Here is a 22,254-nt window from a genome sequence, read left to right as displayed (position 1 = left end):
TTTTTTGTTATTGCATATTACATAGGATGGTTCACCAAATGAGGACGCAGGGAAGAATATATTTAGAAAATAAGGTGATATAAAAACAAAAGATACAAATAATTTTAAATATGTTTTTTCCCTAGAGACTGGATCTAAGGAAAAAAACTTGAGATGGTTCCAGGGAAGATTAATGAAAAAGGTTATGAAAGAAAGATACATTTGAAGAAATTGGGATGATTTTTCAAACAGAATAACAAAAACTTAATAATCACATTCAAAAAATATTTTAGTGAAAGTGACTCCCAAATCAAGTTCTTCCTGAGGACAAAACCAGAGATAATATGTTTAACTTGAATCAGGAGAGACATAAAGACAAACTTCATGGTTAGAAAATTTTACAAGTTTTTGGAGCAAGGGAGATTATGTAATCTTTCTTGCTCTTAAGACCTTTCAGAAATAGAGTGCCATTCATTAGTCTAAAATGGTCCTAGTGCTAGTTATTCTGCCAAAACCAAAGATTTCACCTAGATGGTTTTAAGATGCTCTTTAATCATTCTTAAATAAACACTTGATTATCTTACAGCTATTGACTTTTCGCCCTCAGTTTCTTCATCTGTAAAATGGGTATAATAATAATACCTACCTCGCAAAGTTGTTAAAAGAATTATATGAAATAATGCATGTCAAGAGCTTTAAGAGCTATATAAATGTGATCTATTATTATTGTTATGAATAATATTGAATTAGCTTCCAATATGAGCTTTCTTCTTCAAGTCTCTCACCACTTCAGTCCATTCTCCATATAACCACCAAAGTGATAAAGTTGTAAGGGACCTCCCTCCATGTACAGATGAAGAAACTGGGATAGAGTGACTTGCTAAAGTCACACAAGGCGGGATCTGAATGCAGGTCCTCTGCAGTTTGGGATCCCTGCATTATAGAATGGACTCTTGTTCAGCATCCTAAAGTCCTTTAGAACTTGGCTCTAACTGGCCTCTTCAAGGCCAGTTATTTATGAGAAATTACTCCCCTTCAGGTATTCTATAGTCTCATCAGGACTTGTTGCTATTCCTTTCAAATGATAACCTACCTTCTTTGTCCTTGTCTATGCCCAAGCCATCTCCCACAGCAGGAAAGCAGTCCTTCCTCTCCTTTGCTTCTTGAAATCCCTGTCTTAAGGACTCAGCGCAATACAAGGTCTTTTCTGATTTTTCCAACTACTAGTATTCTTCCCTTGTTGATTTTGTATATTTCATATACATAATACACATATATATGCATATACATGTATATATAAACATGCATGTATACACACACACATATATATATATACATATGTGTTTTTATATATATATATATATATATATATATATATATATATATATATATATGTATCTTCCCAGTAGAATGTAAACTCCTTAAGAGCAGGGACTGTTTCACCTTTTTCTTTTGTATTATCAACAACTATTACAGTGTTTGTCACACAGTAGATGCTTAATAAATGCTTATCAAACAATTGTCACATAGGAAGAGGAGTCACTTGAATCTTCAATTCACTCCCTAGTGAAGTGTTTAAAGTAACAGGGAAGAACAAATTCCACTCCAGGGATTGTCAAATCACTTAAAGATTATTTTTCTCCCCCCTCCCCAAAGTAAAATTAAAAAGTACCAAAATTCCAGCTAAGAGGCCTCATTGAGTCATGGCAACGTGACAATGACCCTGTAGAGCTCTGTCAGCAAAGCATAAGCTCTGGCTCGTCTTACCAAACTGGACAGGCTTTGGACACCAGCCTAACAATGGACTGTGCCTGGGATCTGAGGACCAGCCTAGTTAAGTTTGAAGAAAGCTAGTGACCAGATGATGAATTTTTCCATCTCAACAACTCATGAAGACTCTTCATGAAGAATTCATGAAGCCATGAAGGGCTCCACCCTGTGGTCCAGCGTCTGTTTTGATTCTTTATAATCATTGAAATAAGTCAAATTAAGCAGCACTTACGTGCCTAACACCATTGTGCATCAGGGGTAGCTAATCTTGACCTTAAATCTGGGTGTGACTCGGGAGCTACTTGGGCTCTCCAGTACCAAACCACTCTAAGATGGACCCAAGAAGCCTATGGTCACTCGAGGAAATTGAGGGCATAGGGTCTGGGGTTTGGCATTCCAGGATACCTTGGAAATCTCAAGGTACTCCAAGATTTTTCATTGGGTGTGGTAATTTGTAGGGAATAAATCACACCTCCCTTGCCCAGCCAACATCAAGATACTACAGGCTTCCAAGGTTTACCCAATCTAAAAACCTCCCAAGTTGGTTTCAGTGAGAACCTTTTTGTTGTTTTGGACCACAGACATCCTGATAAAGTCTATGGACCCTCCTCAGAATGATGCTTCTAAATATATAAAATAAAATACCAATTATCTTGAAATACACTCATCAAATACCCTTTAAAACAGTTAATGGATGCCAGGCTAAGAAACTGTCATGGAATTTAGGTACAGGTCAGGACACTCAGCTGCCTAAATGTAGAAGTTAGATAATAAAATCTATATGGATCTAAGGGTAATTGATGAGTACTTGATATATAGTGAGTGCTTAAGAAATGTCTATCTTTCTATCTAACTATTAAACTGTTGGCTGCCAACAGATACAAAGATATGGTTTGAATGATTTTTTATTTGGTTTGGGAGAAGAGCAGAGCGAGGTTCTTCTCATGACCATCATGGACATCCTTATGTCCTTTACCTGTAGAAGCTAGCAGATGCTGTGGATTACTGGAAGTCCCCTTTTTCACATTGCGTAAGGTGACAATATACTTGGTACTGGGCTGCAGGCCAAAAATCTCATAACTTAGCTGATCTTTGGGGACTTTAGCCTGCTTCATTGAAGTTTCCAGTCCTAAGGGATGGTAACTGAGCAAGTAATGGTCTACATCCACTTCTGGATCCCAGTTCACCAGCAGAGAGTCTTCTGTCCTCTTGAGTAGCTGCAGACTCTGGGGAGGAGGAACTAGAAACAAAAAGAGTGGGGAGAGACAGAGGAATCCATCAATAGACATTTATTAAGCAGCTCCCAAGTCTTTAGGACTAGCCTTTAGGGGCTAGGACAGAACCCAAGAAGGTAAATGAGGAAGACAAGTGACAGGATGTCAGAAAACAAGGGACATGATAGTCAGGGTACTTTGCCATGATCAGACCACACTAGACTAATACATACAGTTTTGGATACAACATTTTAAGAACATTGACAAAGTGGAGAAGGAAAGGAGAGATGGAGGAAAAATGGAGAGAAGGAAGGAAGGAAGGAAGGAAGGAAGGAAGGAAGGAAGGAAGGAAGGAAGGAAGGAAGGAAGGAAGGAAAGAAGGAGGGAAGAAGTAGGAAGGGAGAGAGGGAAGAAAAGTTGGAAAAGGAGTAGCCTGGGAAGCATCTGCTTCTCACCCTGGGAACAGTCAAGGCCAGTGAAGCCCTCCTCACAGTAGCACTCTCCTGTATCACAAAAGCCATGGCCGCTGCAGTCATTGGGGCATCTCTTCTCACTGCAGTCCTCCGATGTGAAATCCTCATGGCAATGGCAAACGCCCCTCACACAGATCCCATTCCCACTGCAGTTCTCGGGGCAGGGCAGATACCCACAGTCCTCACCAACATAGGGCTCATCACAAATGCATCGACCATCCACACAGCGCCCATGGCCACTGCATCCCCCAGGACAGCTGGGCAGAGAGCAGTCAGGACCTTCCCAGCCTTCGTCACACCTGCATCCACAAGTGTCTTGGGTGAAAATGCCGTGTCCACTGCAGAGGTTGCTGAGACCTGGGAGCAAGTATTTCAGAGCCCAAAGAATAGAGAAGGAGGAAGGGGTAGGGGAGAGGAAAAAGGAAAAACAAATGATGATGATTTGGAAACACCAAGGGAGATCTGAGAATCTTCTTCCCTAGAAATCTTAGAGAAATAACATTCTATTTCATGTCAACTCTTCTATCACTCAACATTGATTCAAAAGTGCTTTGCAGACTCAACTAAACAGACTCCCCCACAAAACCATCACCCAACCCAGTTCTTCAGTTCTCCATCACAAGATTAGACAAACCATTTTATTTCTCCTTTTCTTATCATTCCAAGTAACATTTATAACAATTCTCCTGATGCTTCCCTTTTCTGTGATTCTTTTTTTTTTTTAGGGGGGAAGGTGTGAGAACAGAAAACTAGCCTTGTGATTTTTGTTTCTATGAAGTGCAAACAAAATGAGGAAACATACTATGTCAATATTGACTGGCATCTACCCTACAATTTATAGTAACAGAGAATTGTGACTCCAAAGTCAATTCTCTATTACACAATGGTTGCCTCTTCTGGTAAATCCATAATAATAAAAATAATAATACCTCACATTCATGAGAGGCTGACCTTAGAATGATGAATATCTGAGCTTCAATTCTTCCTCTGACATATACTGGCTCTATGACCCTGAGCAAGTGATTTAACTTATCAATGCTTTAATCAGTTCTCTAAAGTGATATGTTCAAGAGGAGATGCTGAGTTGTACTGAGAGGAAAGGAGCTTCCTCATCAGGGAAATCTCTGTACCAGAAAAACCACAGGGCTGGTCCTCCTATCTTATATTTTCAAGGCCCTAATTTAAAGTTTTCAAAGTGTTCTGTGCATTAGCTCATTTGATCCTTACAACAAAGCTGAAAGAACTGAGCATCAGAAAGGTTAAGTGAAATCCTTGGTCAAACAGCAATAGTAGTGACAAGATGTAGGATCCAGTCATTTTCTTACTCCTAGTCAAGGGTTTTCTCATATTCTACTTGTTGCAAAAAGGACTCTAACTGCTTTGGGATATTAGATTTCTGAATAAAATAAAGAAGTTCTTAATTTCAGAAAGAGCCAGGGACTATTTCCCCCAAAACTGATGACTTAACTAGATTTCAGGTCTCCTGGTTTGTGAACCAAAGAATGAAGTCTTTCCTCATTACATAAGAACTGAAGCTAGGGTCCGATTCTCTGAATTAAGGCCAAATAAAATTCAAGGACAGTGGTTCAGACCAATTAGAACATGGTACAAAACATAGCCAGGTAGTTGTGAAACATAGTAGAAAGAACTTTGGCTCAGGAAACAGAAGACCGACTACCTCTGGAATGAGAGGATAATGTCTTTCCTTTTCTGAAGCTTGGTTTTCTGATGGGTAAAATGAGGAGCATAGACTATTAAATGAACTTCCTACTCTAAATCCAATAATTTTCCAAGGATAAGCATATCTTATGGAGGGATTAACCAGGTACTGGGATTTTTTCCCCCCACAGATGTTAGTTTTCACTGTACCTATAATCGAGACATAAGTGATGGGCAGATTAGTAATGGAAATAGGGTCTTGGATTTATAATTATTATGTCTTTATTTTTGCCTCCATATTGCAGACTCCTGTTGTATCGTACCCTTTTCTGCTTTCTGTATTACCTCTCTTTCTTCCTATAATAAGTTTCCAAAATGAACTATGCCCATCTTCCCTTTCTTTTGGAATATTTATACTATACGAATAATGACTCTGTTCATTATATTAGGGATGCTATTGTACCTCTCAGCCTACTTCTTAAATAATTAAAGTGAATTTTGTTAAATTTCATTCAGATTAGGGAATCTAATTGGGCCCCAATGAAGAAAAAAATAGATCACAAGAGCACGGAGCACAGTGATAGATGGCCAGTCAACTGTGGGACCAAATGATCTAGACATGGTATCTCTCATTAAAACCCAGGGCTTGGAACTAAAAGAGGCTTCCTCCCCTCAGTTACCAAGAAATTTCTGTTTTCTGGGTCTAGTTTCTAGTCAAGTAACTATACTCTAAGATTCTATTTAAGGGACAATTAGGAAACTAAGGGGCAGATCTTAGTTGAAGTAGTGATGGGGTGGGATAGGGAATGGATGAGAGGAGGAAGGAAGCTTAGCTTCAGAAATAGTCTGAGTATTGCCTAATCCACCAAAAATAGAGCCCTCCCCCACCCACTCATATTAATTTGTCAGGAAAAGTTCTGGGCCTTACCTTTCCTTTTCAGAAATATTGTGGCACCTGAAGTGCTACATTTTGTTCAAGCCATTTCCCCACACTAACTTTTTCTTCCCATCCATTGCTTCTATCCAAGACTCTGTCTTAACTCTAGGTAGGTGGGTAACTTTGTAAATAAAGCTGAGGATGAGGCAGCCCCAGGGGAAAGGATTAACTAACTACTGGACAAAGTTGGAGGAGGAAGCAGCAAGGTCCATTGTAGGCTGCAAGGCAGTGTGGCCCAATGGAAAGAGTATTGGACTGGAGACAGAAAACTTTCGTTTGAATGTTGCCCATGTAAGCTGTTTTAACTTTCTAGATCTCCATTTTTAAAATAAGAAGAGTGTTGTTGTTGTTAGTGATGTTGTTGAGTTGTTTCATTCATTCCCAAATTTCTCTGACCCCATTTGGGGTTTTCTTGGTAAATATATCAGAGTATTTTTCCATTTCCTTCTCCAGTTCATTTTACAGATGAGGAAGCTGAGGAAAATAGGTTTAGATTTATTATGATCCCTTCCAGCACTAAGAGAATTCTGAGGAAGCTTTATCTGAATGAAATAAACAGCATTCACATTTTAAGTAAAATAATATGCAAAATAGCATATGATATCTGAGTCAACATTTGGGACCTGTTCTTTTTTTATTTGTTTTTAATTAAAAATAGAACTCTATTACTGTTTGTAACTCAGGCTTTTAACATCTTCCTTGGGGCTAAGACTGAATTTGTAGGGAACAATAATAGCTAACATTTTTGCAACATTTCAAGGTTTGAAAAGGGCTTTATATTTTGTATCTTATTTGATTCTCACAACAACACTATGAGATAGATGCTGTTAATATCCCTGTTTTGTAAATGAGAAACTGAGGCTAAGGACTCTTCCAAGGTCTAGTAAGTATCAGAGACCAGTATTAATATTTCTAACTCCAAGTCTGGCCCTTTATTCCCTGCCAAATAACTGACTATATGACCGATTGGAGAATTTTTTTTAATTACTAAATTGGATTTTTTTCAATTAGCAAACATTTATTTTCTCTCCTTCCCATGTTCCCTTTGCTCTAAGAAAACCTTTGTAATATTGTTAATCAAAATAAATTCCCACATTGGCCATATTCTAAAATGGAACCACTTATAAAGACTTAAGAGTTCTGATCAATACAACGATTCTCCATGAATCCAGAGGACTCTAATGAGACCTTCTGACAGGGAGGTCATGAACTACATGTGTAGCTGGATAATTCTTGACTGAAATTCTTAATAAAAGTTTCAGGGCAATTCCGGAGTTCTGGAACCTGACCCTCACCCAGATTATGTTCCCAGGAGCTGTCATCCTGGGTTTCTGAATAATCCATGGAGCTCCTGTCTATCTATACACAGGATCCCAGCACCCATGAGGACCAAAGAGCAAGGACTAGAAGGGCCATAGATATCAGGGGCCATGGCTCACCCTGGAACCATCCCTCACAAGATAAGACATGGATTCACCTGGAGCTCCCTGGCAGCACTGTTGAGTGCCACATTTCTCCTTCATCTCCGCCATCTCTTCCTCCAGCTTCTTCACCCGAGTCAACAGGTCCTGGAGTCTACCTGACAATTCACAGTCTCCCTTTGGGGTCTGAAGGCGGATATTGTGCCGGAAGATGATGTTCTGTTCTTCACTGGTCTCCCCTGGGAGAAGAAGCCCTCCTCCATCATCTCTGAGTGGTTCAGGATCAGCCTCCACTTGGATCAGAGAGGACTTTGGTACATCAATCTTGTACGTGTGGCTAAACATAACTTGCTTCTCTTGATTATTGCAGATAGGAGGGTCAGGAGTTGCTGGCGCTGATGCTGTCTGTACTATGGACCAGAGCAGGAGCCCCAAAGGGCAATAAAATATATGGCAGAAACTCATCATGGGCTTCCTTGGAACTGATGAGAGCTGATTCTTCCTGGAGGCCTGTACCCAGAGGAGGAAATAAAAAAAGAGTCAAAGGACCACAGAATAGCAGAGTTAGAGACCCTGGTAGTCAGCCTCACCACATACTTTACAGATGAAGAAATTGAGGATCAAAGAAATCAATTGATTTGCCCACAGTCACACAGCCAGTAAGTGGCAAAGCCAGGACTCACAACTAGTCACTGGACTTCTGGAATAGTGAATAATTATTAAATGGATCAGGGTTCTTAAGTTCTTCAAAGTTATTTTCCTTTACAGTGTTATAAGTATTATTATATAAATAGTTTTCCTATTTTACTCTGTATCAGTTCATGTAAATTTTCCCAGGCTTCTTTGAATCCATCCCTTTCATTATTACAGTACAATGATATTCTATTAGATGCAATTGGGGGACAGTAGAAAATTATGGTATATGAATATAATAATATAAATGTGCACTGTGACCATATCAGAAAATGATACGATTTATTCCACATTCATTCATCCTACTTCCTGACAAAGAATGATGAATGAACTAATAATATGAATGAAGTTTATGTCATCCTTTTCTCAGGACTGGGTCCCATGGTAGCAGTGGAAGCAGAGCAGTTGATATCTGGGCTCAACATCTTGTTCTGAGAAGCTATAAAGATTTAGTGGAACAATTTGTGCTTACATCTCCTTGGAAATCCTTGAAATCCATGAATGAGGATTGGTTTAGTGAAAAGAGCTCCGGACTTGGGGAGAGGGGTCTCATTTTTATTTATTTTACTTGACTAAATTTATTAGATGTGAGGATCTTTATTTTGTTTGATAGAGGAAGAATCATCAACACTTTCCTTCCTCTCCATTCCCTTTTCTTGATCTTTCCAATTTATCCAAATCATTTGTTCATTAACAACAAGTAAGTACCTATTGCATGCCACTGTCAAAAATGCCCACTTTCTGGTCAAAAATAAAGTTGTAAAAGTTAACTCCTCCTCTCTCCTTGTCCTTTTCATCTCACTAATCCTCGGAGACACAAATCGAGTGCAGATGGCTTTCTAAATAAGTTTTGAATCAATGTAAAACAGCCCACAGGCTCTTGCCATAAACCACAGCAGGGCTGCCCAAAACCTTTCTTTACAGTGTTTTTTTGGAGGCTGGAAGATGAGAGCCCCCTAGAACCTCCCTACCATTAGCCCCCAATGTTACTTTTCATCATCAGCTATAACATGATGTCCTTGCTAATTACAGTCCCAAAGATTCTGCACATCATTCTCAGATTTTCCTGAACAGGCTAATTGCTCGAAAGAAATTGGGAGGGTAAGGGGACCTTTTCAACCTAGTACATCTGTCAAATATATAAGAGGGAAAAAAGAGGTCTGAATTTTCCACCCAACACACTGAAGGAAAGAGATTTTCCTTGTCTTAACATGTAGAGAAAAGAGTGACATAATCAAATTTCTCAACATAGACAGATGTCTGTTGGTGACAAAAAAGGGACATATGGAGTGGAAAATAGAAATTAGTGGTTCAAAGAAGTACCACTAATGGATGAAGAAGATTTTCCTAATGTTGAAGACTATTAAAATGAGAAATAGTTTCCCAGGAAATGTAATGGAAATCCCACAGAAATGTATTGTAAAACTTCCCTGCCAGGTTCTTAGGCAACAGAGAAGATGATAACTAGTAGTTCTTTTTCATACATAATTTTTCTAGTTCTGCTCAGGACAGCTTTGAGGGAACATAATAAGACTCAAAACATAAGATGATCCCCATTTTCTTGGGAGAAGATCTATGAATTCAGTCCCCCTGATCATTAACTAAATGAGATCATTCCTTGCTCTGTCTACTCCCCAAAGACAGACTCTGTCTGGGTTAGTGTACACATATGGAAAGAATCCACTAAGAGGTTTGTTAAATAAGGTGAATGTTAAATTTAAAAGGACTAGGATTTTCTTTTGAAAATAAGGGATTCAAGGCATTTTGTGGGTACTTTATTGGAATTTTCAAAGAAGCATAGTATAATGGTTAGACTGCTGGAAAATATGGTTTCAGATCCTATCTTTGACACTTACTAGCTGTCTGAGCATAGGCCAATTTAAGTCTCAGTATCCTCATTCATAAAATAAAACTAAAAACACCTCCCAGTGTTTCCATGAAGCTCAAATGTGATAATCTACAGAAATGCCATGTTAGTCGATCAGTAAATCCTATTGCTACCTTTCTGTGGCATGGCTAATTCCAGCCTTATCGTGAGACAAAGAACAGATCAATTGAAACTTCTCCCATCAAAGAAGTGGACTTGTTAACATGAGAAGTTATAGACTTCCTTTCCCTGGATTTTGTTAGAGAGTGTTAAATTGTTCATCTATTGGATTAAACAGGAGAAATTATTACTTATATTACTTATATCCCCATCTATATGGGATGGCTTAGGGCAGGGTTCTTAACCTGGGGTTTGTGAACTTGTTTTTAAAAAATTTTGGTAGGGGGCAGTTAAGTGTTGTAATAGATAGAATATCTATCTAGAATGGAGTCTGAGGTCAAATCTAGTTTCAAACTTCTGACCCCAGTTGCCTAAAAAAATTGATGATTATATTTCACTACAATTGGCTTCCTTTATAATCCTATTTATTTTATTTTACACACTCAAAAACATAATTCTAAAAAAGGGGTCCATAAGATTTACCAGACTATTAAAAAAAGGTTAAGAACTCCTAGTTTAGATAAAGTTCTGACTAGGGAAAGGGCACGTCATAGATGATTCTTCCAAACCAATGGCTAGATGACTTACTTTCAATTCAAATTCTCTGAAAAGAAATTGGCACACTAAGATAGGGATGAATAATACTGTCTGCTCTGAACAAAGAGCTGAAACCAATTTGTAGCCACTGCTAGGGATATTTATATTTAATGACAGGGTTTTCTCCCTCCCCCTCTTCCCTTACCCCAACATTACCATTTACCACAAATTGATATAAATGAGGTCAGTTTCTGGTTTTAGAAAAATTCATACTATCTGTGATTTCCAAAAGAGTCATTTTTTGGAAGATATTCCTAATGGTCTAAGCATTTGAGCAGACACTAATGTATTATACATCATCTCCATCTCTCTTCCTACTGACTATACACTATTACATATATTCTAAGACAGTTATTTCCTCACTGCATGTCTCAGTCTCTTTATCTGTGAAATAGGAATAACATTCTAATTCAGCCTTCTATCCTAACCCACAGGAGTAACAGGAAAATTGCCCAAAGACTGATTTCAAACAATGGTAGAAATTCAGGTTTAAAATACTGCTCACTCCCACACAGATGTGTTTCTAAACTCAATAAAAACGAAACAAATTTCCTCCTATGGGATGGGAAAATTGATATTGATGTTCTAACTTTCAAGAAAATGTCTGACATCTGCAGAGAGAGACATGTTCATAATAACCAGTAGCAGATCCTGACATTTTAGGGAGACAAATGGACCAATGTCAAGACTTTGACTTTTGACACAGTCTCCTGAGGAATCTAACAAGCCTTAACAAACAAGGTGTTATTCTTTCACAGAAAAAAAGAGATGTGGTGATCAAGAGCTCCCCAGAATTACCACCACAAAGATCAAGAGTCAGACTTTCTGACCAGTCTATCAAGAAAGACTCAAACATTTAACCAATGTTTGAGCCAACTGAAAGTCTAGTGTCCTAGTGCCATGAAAATGTATCTGTCATGCTTTGTGATGGAAGTTTGACCCTGCTCCTACATCATTATAAGATTCTGGGTCAAGCTGTTCCCTGTGGGAAATAGATGGAGTGGATAAGATCTCAGTACAGAAGAGCCATTTACTCTCCCTCTGAGCTCATTTAAATTCTTTCTCTGCACTTTGGTCCCATTGATCTAATTTGGGTGACTTTGCAAAGGCCTTTGGCTCAAAGCACCAAGGTGCTGACCTGCATTTTGATGGGTAAACCACTCAGCATGTATTGACTTTACCTTAGTGTCATATCCATCATCCAATACTGTATTTATTTTTATAAATGTTTCCATGGCAATTGGGGAAATTCCATGGTCAAAGTCAAATGAATAAAATAAGCTGACTTAAAATAAGATGAGTTTTTCTGAGAGATCCCCTGAACTTGGGGGCCAGCCAGAGTCCAAAACCGAGACCATTTTTTCCTGGATAATCCAGGCCTAACTTCCTCTTTAATTTCAACAGGCAAAAGATCAGTTTAGAGAGGAGAGGGAGCTTGAATTATCAAGATAATTGAGATTATGACTCCCTGATCAGTCATTGGAATTCCACAACTGTCTGTCAACAACAACTTTTTCCTGCTAGGGACCAGAAATTCTGCAGTGCTTGAGAGGCAATATAATGTTAAGGGGGGAAAAAAAGGCAATGTGGTGGAGGGAAAAGGCCACCAGCTTCAGAGTCAAAAGGCCACTAGCTTCAGAATCAGGAAACTTGGCACCAAATCTTGGCTCTGACATTTATTTGGGTGACTTTAAGCAAATCCTTTCTCTATGACCTTCAGTCTCTACCTCCCACAGTGGGGATAATTATTCTTATTATCCAGAAGATACTTTGCAAAGTTCTATGAGGATTGTTGTGTTTATGAAGTGTTCAGAGGGAAATAAAATTGATACTCAGAGGATGCTCTGAGGAAAAAATTATATTCAGAGGATGCTCAGAGGAAAAAGCAGTATAGGGTGATATGCTTAGCTAATAGCCAATAAGCTGTGTAACCCCTGAAATTCAACTTCATCTCTCCACATTTCCTCATCTCTCAAGTGGGGATTGTAGATTTATATATGAAGGGGACCTCAGTGTCTTTTGGACTAGCCCCATCATTTTGCAGATAAATAAAACTCTGAGTCTCATTCAGCCTCAGTTTCCTCATCTGTAAAATAAAGATTATATTAACACCTACCCCATAGGGATGTTGGTTCAAATGAGATAATATAGATAATGCATTTTGCAAACATTAAACAACATATAAATGTGAGCTATCCACTCAGCCATCCATCCCACTTTTCCACTCACACATATAATACATACAATGGGAAAGAGACCTAAATGAATAAATACATAAATGTATGATACATGAAGTCTCTTGGTTTGGATCGGGTCAGCAGGTAACCACTGGTCCTTCTGGGTTACCCACACTTCACATCTCAAGGAAAAGATTTGGAGTTATCCCTATCTAGGAACAGAAATGGAGATTATAGGGGAGAGATCTCTTCCATTCTCATGGGGCCATGTGCTATCTAACTAGAAGTTAGTTAATAAGAATAAATTTGATGTTACTTTCAAAATATCCTCTTAGCTGTGTTTCCTTCTGAATATCTTTCTGTTCTCTATTGTGCATTTTAAAATACGTCTTTGTGGCCCTCTTTTGGGGGGAAGGGAAACATCACTCTTGCTAATCCTCCCTCCTCTCACCCCACCCCAATTAAAATCAGAAAAACAAAAAGAAATTTTCCAATAACCACGTATCAATCTTCACTCTTCTCAAGATTTCAGAGTAAGTTTTAACACTGATGATCATTTCGCAGATACGCTAATACCTAAGATTTCATGACAATGATCTCTCCTGCTTTTTCCTTCCTGCCCCTTCCCCACTCCCTTTGCTAAATCTTCATCCATGTCCCAATGCTTACTAAAGCACGGTCCTGAGACTCTCCTGGAGCCTCTTCTCTTTGTTCTCATGCTCTTTTTCTCAGTGATTTCATCAATTCCTATGGAATCTGTTATCATATCTTTAAATGATTATCAGATCTACAAATTGCAGCCCTAATTTCTCTTCTGATCTCCAGTCCTGCTTCACTAACATAGGTATCTCAAACTAAAAATATTTAAAAGAGAAATCATGATTTCCCCTCTGAACCTGAACTTCCATTTATATTGTGCAGTGGAGAGAACTCTGAGTATGGAGTCAGGAAGTCCCAAATTCATATTCTGCTTCATATACTTTACTAGTTATGTGGTCTTGGGCAGCCTATTAACACTTCTGTTTGCATCTGTTTCTTTATCTGTAAAACAGGGATAATAATAGCACTCTTCTTTACAGAGCTGTGGTCAGGATCAAATGAAATAATATTTAGAAAGTGCTTATTTCAGCCCCCGGCATACAATAAGCAGTATGCTAGTTCTTATTTTTATTAGAACCAACTTTGTGATCATCCTCCCTTCTTCCTTCTCCCCTCTTCCCAATATACAATTACTTGTCAAGTCTTATTCACTCTGCCTCTACAATATGTCTCCCCACTTCTCCACTCTTGTGAGGAACACTCATCTAGGACTTTATCTACATTTAACTAGCCAATGACCACAGTCTCCTCCAGATTTTAGTCTTTCTCCTCTACCATCTGGCTTCTATTCCGCTGCCTGAAGTGATCTTCTGGATGCACAAATCTGGCCATGTTGTTGCTCTATTCAAAAACCTTCTCTGCCTCCATTTTACCTCTACTGTAAAATAAAATTTCTCTGCTTTTAATTAAAACTGTTCATAATCTGGTTCTGCTCTACCTTTTCAGGTTAGTTTCATATTACTACCTTTCCTGCACTCCATCCTCCAGGTGAATTAGTCTGCTCACTGACCTCTGAATTTGGCATTTTATTCCTTCCCTTGGGTCTTTGCACATGCAGTGGTCAGTTACTGCAATGCACTCAACTTCCTAGAGTCCCTATTTTCCTTCACAGATAAGCTTATGGACCCCCTTCTGTCAGAAACTTTCCTGATCTCTTCAGTTATTAGGGCTCTCAAATTATCACATATGTGGCATACTTCTATCTTCCAAGCAGAGTAGAGCATAAGCTCCTAGAGAGGGGAGATTGCTTTTGTCTTTTGGATTGAAACTATTACCTTGTTATTGTCCCTGCAACCATTTTACCAGTTAGAAGAGTAAGTGAGATCTAAGTAGCCAGAATAAAATAACAATTAATACTAAGAGTATGAGGGAGGAAATAAAGAAATCACTTACCAAACATGCCTTCTAAATTAATTAAGACCATATCCAGATATACTAAATTGAGAGAAGTTAGGTAGACCTGGTAAATGACTCTTGGTCTACAAGCTGCAGATAAATACCAGATACTTACAGTAAATCCAGAAACTTTACTCCAACAATACAACCCTAAGAAGGTGTTGGGTAACTTGACATAGTTATGTTAATGAGTCAAAACTAAGGGGGTACAGATAAGGCTTAGGCCATCCTTCCATTACAACTCTAAAAAAATCAGAACCAGAAACCTTACCCCTTGACCATTCTTTGGGTCCAAGCTGTCCAAGTATTCTCTGAAGTCAGCTTCCCTCTCCCATCCCATTTCCCATGCCATCTGCTCCTCTACAAGTCATTTCCTAATAAAGTATGATTGATCCATTGCTCGCTGCCAGGGTGATCCTTCTCAGAGAGTGTCCCAAGAACCAGGCTTGTTTGCCCTAACCCAACCAAGATCTCCTTATAACATAAGCCAGATACCTGGGCTGAGACTTACTCTGTCAACAGCCATTGCTACCATGAACAAACATGGCACCCTAAATCCTCTGGGAAAAAGCAAGAATCCACTGGATGACATGGAACCCTGTGGCTTTCTGAGAAGGACCTGCCCTGAGACTGGGCTTAATAGAACAAAAGTCTTTATAAATGCTTATTAGATTGGATTGGAGTAGGTTAGAAGCTGCTAGATGATCCAAATTGGTGAGCTTCTCTCTCCATTCATGTCAGGATTTTATAGTTTGTGTCCCTATCCCCCACTCCCAAATGATAGCAACTGCCCTATCTCTTGTCTCAAGGCCAAAAAGTTCTAGTTGTAGCTCTGTAGATAAGAGAACTGAGACCCAGAGAGGTAAGTGATTTTAGAGAGTTAGGATGACTCCTAATCCATCACTTCCACAATTCCCCCACAATGGGCTGTCTTCAAAAAACTTTAACCCAATGTGATAAAAGCTGCCCTTCCATATCTACCTTGTCCATTTATAGTCAGAATCAAATGAGAGCATGTTTGTGAAAAATTTTTGAAAGACTAAAAGTAAGAAATAATAATAAAGTATAATTATTATTCCTCAAGCAAATTATAATTGAACCAAATTAGATTTTGTCCAAGTACAAATTAAGAACATTATGTTTGCTCTTTTCTTGACTTTAAATCACTTTCCCATAGGAATTTGAACTATGATGAAAGAGAGAAAAATGTTGGAAGGAATAATAATATTGATATTATTAATGGTTGGTATTTATATCACTCTTGGTTTACCAATCACTTTTTAGAAATGCACAAAGCACAATGAGCCTTGAGATAAGTAGTAGTATCCCCATTCTTTAACAGATTGAAAAATTGAAGTTCAAGGAAAATGAATGATGCCCAAGGTCACATAGATAATAAGAGACAGAACTGGAATCTGAAATCAGACTTGGTTTCAAAAAGGAACATAGAATTTAGTTCATAAAGGGACCTTAGCTATCCTATCCCATTTTATAGATAAGGAAACTGAGACTTAGGAAAATCAAATGATTCTTCTAAGGTCATTGTGTAGTAGTAAAAGTTTGAGAGAAATGATTTCTGGGTAACTAATCCTTCTATTAATCATGCTAGTACATAATTAATAAAATATGTTGGTGACATTTTAGATACCAAAGACCCCTCATGGAACTTGCTCAATGCTTATATGTCCTTAGAAGAGTGGGTGTTCTGAGGGTATTGACTCTGACTGGTAAACAAGTAATGAGAGAGAATAAATATTATAATGAGAGGTGAACCTATTCTAATGAGAGGCTGTGGGATGTGGCTTTGATCATGTCACTTACATCCAAATCACCCCCCCCATCTTGTGCAATTTAGACAAAGGGTCTGCTCCCCTGACCAGCCTTGGCTTGTGGAACACAAAGGGCTGGAATTCCCCTTATTTTAATTTGTAAGGTATTCTAGTCCCGTGAGATACCAACTCCACCTAGGTAAAATAGTCTAGGTGGGGTGAAATTTTGGAAAGGTCAGAAATTCCCCCCAAAAAAATGTGCTATTTAATAATCATTCCTGCCAGTCACATAAGTGATAAATAGCACCCCCACGCTCTCTGACTTTAAATCGAGTGATGTTTCTACTAGATCGTGCTATTTATACCTTATCTATCTTCCTCAATACCCTCCGTTCGTTATTTCCAAAATCTACAAGCAGCAATCCATGTCTTCTGAAACACATCTAGCCTCTATGTCATTTGGAGATCAGGCTCTGCTGAGTTGGAATTTCTGTCCTTTTGAACATGGACAGAAGTGGGTAGATCTATAACTAAGGCAGGTAATATGGGCTTTGACTAGGACAGGAAATTTAGAGGGCACTGATTGAACCTTCCTGAGAGCACTTTCTCCCTTCCCTGCCCCTATCTATGTCTTTCTCCAGCAGCAGTGGAGCTCCCTACCCTAAATTAATTTTTTTCCACCAGTCTTCTTGCTCTTTTGACCACTCCTTCTCTGGGTAGCCCCATTTTCAGAAGGTGAGAAACTATAGTGTCTTGATGTGTATACATTCTCCTCTACAAGCATTGAAGTGGTACATCACATAAAGTTTTGGGTCTGAGAACTTTATGTAGTTCCTGAGTTCAATCTGGCCTCAGACACTTATTAGCTATGTGACCCTGGAAAAGTCATTTAACCTCTGCTTACCTCAGTTTCCACCACCATAAAGTGAAGATTAATAATAGTACCTACTTCCCAGGTTTATGGTGAAGATCAAATAAGATAATAATTGTAACTTGCTTGGCACTATGCCTATACTTAATAGGCACTTAATAAATATTTATTTGCTTCCTATGCACCACACCAAGACTCTAAGGGAGAATTCCCATCTCCCATCATTTGGCCCAGGGGAAAATTTTTACTAGTGATAATTGTAGAATGTAATATCCTAGATGATAATTTGAGTTCCTTTTAACAGAAAATGCCATCTTTCATATATGAAGATGATACCAAAAGGTATTTCTACCCTTGAAAGGGTAAGTTCTCTAAAATTCTCGGTAAATTTACACAGATTCATTTTCACTCAATCTCCTTGGAGACAGGTAACACACATTTGTCAGATATAGCTTGGATACCAACGTGACAGTATTTAACCAGCTTAGCCAATATTTTATTGCCAAAGCTGGTCATTAAATAAGTAAGGATCTATGACCAGCCTCATACTGAGCTAGTTTTTTTTTAATAAGCTAATTTATAGTTACATATATAGTTTTATATATATATAGTTAATAAGAGATAGATATAATCTATATATAATATAACTGTAAATAATATATGTAATGTAAATATAAAATAGCTATAGATATGAACTATATCTATTTAATACATATCTGTCTATATACCAAATTAGGCTGGATTGGGAGGAAAAGAAGAGGTAGAGGAAAGGGTAACTCCACAATAATAAGTCAGGCTGGTCTATAATGTTTAGACTTTTACTTTTTGTTTGTGAATTTTATGGGATTTTTTGGATAATACTATGTATGGGATTTTTGTGAGTATGGGAAAATCCCTCAACCTCTCAGTAACCCAAGAAACTCTCTATATTTACTCACAGATGAGTTGCCAAACCAAATTGATAATGGGAGCTTTTATGATAAAGGTTCTTACACTGAAAATCACAAGTCTAGACTAAAGAAAAAGAGATATGGGTCATTGAGGTAAGAAGTGCAGTCCAAGCCCAAGGAACTGTGTGGCTAAGACTACTGACCTGGATGGGGAACAAATGTTTTGCTTTGGTTTCAGAAACATGACATTCAGAGAATCAGCCTAATTTAGTAATAGAGAGTTGGCCTTTTAGCTGGGAAGTGCCTTAGATGCTATGTGTCCCTAGGAAAGCCATTTAATCTTTCTCAGCCTCAATTTCTTTATCCGTATAATGAGGTTGAGCTCAATGGTCTTGAAGGTCCCTTCCATCTCTCAATCCATGATCGTGTCACCTGAGATGGTCTCCTGAACATGACCAATTTGACTGAGATGGAACCTCCTGCGTTTCCTACCAAATCCCCTGCCATGTGAAGATGGGTAGCCTCCTCAATTAACTGTTTTAAACTGGTGATCCCAAGAAGATTGCTTTCTTTTGTACCATCTTTTTGGCCCTTGCCTCCAGGTTAGTCAAGCTAAGCAAACTCAAAAGGCCGACCTGGGTTACAATCTTATGTCTGGCTCATAATAAATGCTTCATTAATGCTTATTGATTAATGAGATTCAAGTTCCGTTTCTCATGCGTACTGGCAATACGGTTCTGAGAAAGTCATTTAACTTATCTTTCTGCATTGGTAGAGGGAGTTTCTTTCTCTAAACTAAGGAAATCATGTGTCCACTTAAGAAGAAGAATACTATTCAACTGGAACTTTAGCACAATACAGAAACTGGACTTCTTGGGACTCGTGCCGCCCCTATGAGACCTTCTACAATCTGTAGCACAAACAGTTGCCAGTAGAGGCAGGGAACACTGTCCACAGGCACTTTCTCGGGAACAGTCTACTACCCACACTTTAAACCAAAAAGAAAATTTTTGAAAGCAAAACCTCCAACCACAAGGCATCTGAGAGCAGCCCTACAATTTGCTTTCTTCTTCTGCAGGAATCTGCGCAGCAACCCAAACCAGTCTACTTAAGGGAACGGGTACTCAATGAGGAGACCTAGGTCTAAATAGGTGACCTTGAACAAGATACTTCACCTCCTGGGTTTCAGTTGCCTTCCCTGTAAAATGTAATATTTGGTCTGAATAATTCTTAATGTTTCTTCAATCTCTAAGAACTTATTCTCCAAGGCTCGATACATTTTTGTAGAATGATTCATCATTGAGAAGGAAGGAACACTCTATACTAAAATAATGTCAACCAATTTTTTTTTTATCAACCACCAATGGTTTTTTCCTTCCCTCAGGGAAAAAAAACATACCAAAGTTTTCCCTCTATTTTTCCCCTGCCTCTCAAGTGAGGCAAAGTTTGGAAAATGGCAAATTCTGAGGAGAGCTATTTCTATATGGAAATACATTTCACCTCCTACTCTACTACAGGGACTAAGCTTTGCAGCAGTTCTTTGCTTTTACCAGGTGAGCTTTCTGCTTTCATACAATCAGAGTGCCTTTTGGTATAATGCCATAGTCTCTTAAGATACCTCTGGAAGATATGAGTTCAAATTCTCCCTTAGATACTAATGAAATGTGACCCTCTCTCTTCCTTAATTTTCTAATTTGTAAAATGGGGATAATACTAATACCTACTGCCCAGGACAATTGTGAGAATCAAATGAGAATAGATATATAAAAGGGCTTATACTGTTACTCTGAGCAATATACTCTATCTAATATCCAGAGAACATTAGTTCTCATTGCTAAATCATTGTTCTCATAAGAATAGTTGATTATTACTACTTTGAGATTTTTCTTACAGTATATTGTAATTCTTGGTAACTCAAATTCAGCACTTATTAAAGGAAACCCTGACTGTTGCTGATGAATGGTTTTCAACATGAGTATATCTCAGCATTTCTGACATGTGAAGTTATAGCAAGGGAACATGGTAGAGTTATAAAGATATTTTTCCTCTTAGTTAATAGTCAAAAGTAAAAAACTGGCATCATGCTCTGGTCCAAGGCAAAATAACTCAAATCCTAATGCTAGTACTTTGTAAGGAAAATGTCATAAGATGATCAAGAAATTAAAATTATAAAGAAAATCCCTAAAGAAAGCACAATAAATAATGACAGAGACACAGAGGAACAGAGACAGAGACAGACAGAATTGCTCGAATATAAATGAAATGAAAATGAAAAATAAAAAATAACATCTTCAAGATGGTTTTTGGTTGATTTGGAGTTGGGGATTTTTTGTTTGTTTGTTTTGCCAGATAACCAAAGGACAGCCTTCCTAGTAAAAACTTTCTATTTATATATTGTTTATTGATACTTTCATTTAATTTTAATAAATTCCATAAGGTAGATAGGCAGCAAGTTTACATTTTTAATTTAAGGACAGTGAGGTAAAAAAAAATATCAAAATGAAATAGTGAATATCATGTGATAAATCCAGACAAGCGGCTGGAAGAGTAGAAGTATTTTCCTTAACTACCTCTCTAACACATTGTCCGTAAAACCTACTGTGCCCTTAAGTCACTTTTTTGTTTCTCATAGATAAGGGTTTGAAGAATAGAGATCCTTACCTCAGTAGTTCCTGGGCATACCATCCCACTCCTTTTGCCACCTTAGGAGAAAGCACTCTTGAAGGCTCAAGATTGTTCAGGATCTCTTCAGCCCTCCTTTGTCCTGGATAACCCTTCTTCCCTCTCTGAGTTTAAATCCCTTCTGGAAAAGACCAGGATAGCCAATAGGGATGCTTGGGTGTTGCCCTTTCTTCCAGAGAGGGATTCCATTTGAGATCTAACAAGGAATTTCTTCTCCCACTCTTTATATTAACTGGAAAAAAAATGAACAATTTTCCCCATTTCATCCTTCTGTTTTGTTTACACGGCAGCTAGAAACACTAAAGGATGTTTCCATTTAAGCAGATGCAAAACTAGGCTATTAAAAGGAGTAGAATATCTTGTGGCAAGGAAGAAAGGTCTTTAGATTTGAATGTGCTTATTTGTACAGTCTCATTTCTGTCTCGGGGGTTTCTGAGCCTTTTCTAGGCTGAACTCCCATGTAAAAAGTTCTTTGTGGTCAAACAGAATGGAGAATGCTGCCCTCTTGCCATTAGAGTACTTTGCCATCCAAAGCTGTGTAATACAGTAGAAAGAGACCTTGATTTGAGTTCAAATACTGTTTCTGAATATGACTGTATAATCTGGGGAAATGATACCCCTTCTTTAACTGTTTCCTCATCTGTAAACCAAGAAACACTAGACTATATGGCCTCTAAAGTCTCTGCTCCTAGAAAGAGCTAGGAGACAGAAGCATGGTTCAAGACCACCCTTCGCTTTCCCTCCTAGATTTCCCTACAGCATAAGCAACAAGGGGATCTAGGGACTCAGAACTGTGCCCTGACTTTCAGGACCACACCGCGATCCTTGCCATCATAACAAAAGTCTTACTCCAACCCTGACAAAGATGGTAGGGTCATAAAGAAAAGGCCAATAGAATCTCACTTCCTGATCCCTTTGCTGTTCCATTAGCTCTTGGGATGTCTGTCAGATAGCTCTCAACAAAGAATGGGAACATGAGTAAAAAATCTGCAAATGTACGCTAATTCCACTATTCAAATTTATAATTGTGAGTAATATGGCCATTGGTTCTAGCCCAATGAAATTATGTAGTGTGAATTCAAATAATGCAACCATTTTGTAGGATTTATTATTCAACTTTAGCTTTTAGGGATGACTATT

General features: G+C 38.3%; 1 protein-coding gene across 1 annotated transcript in view; it reads right to left on the bottom strand.

Moving 5' to 3' along the window:
- TNN (tenascin N) overlaps window positions 1-21,340 on the bottom strand; it is an 88,884-nt gene extending 67,544 nt beyond the window's left edge. Inside the window, exons 1-4 of the mRNA XM_031936924.1 lie at window positions 21,094-21,340; window positions 7,510-7,963; window positions 3,419-3,793; window positions 2,726-2,989 (exon numbers count right to left, since the gene is read on the bottom strand). Of these exons, the coding sequence (XP_031792784.1) occupies window positions 2,726-2,989; window positions 3,419-3,793; window positions 7,510-7,963; window positions 21,094-21,117 (1,117 nt within the window). The 5' untranslated portion in view covers window positions 21,118-21,340. The remainder of the gene's footprint in view (window positions 1-2,725; window positions 2,990-3,418; window positions 3,794-7,509; window positions 7,964-21,093) is intronic.
- Between the last annotated feature and the right edge of the window lie 914 nt (window positions 21,341-22,254).

The sequence above is a fragment of the Sarcophilus harrisii genome, chromosome 4 (assembly GCF_902635505.1).
Source record: "Sarcophilus harrisii chromosome 4, mSarHar1.11, whole genome shotgun sequence".
In the NCBI taxonomy this organism is placed as follows: Eukaryota; Metazoa; Chordata; class Mammalia; order Dasyuromorphia; family Dasyuridae; genus Sarcophilus; species Sarcophilus harrisii.
This window is presented reverse-complemented; position numbering and strand designations above follow the sequence as displayed.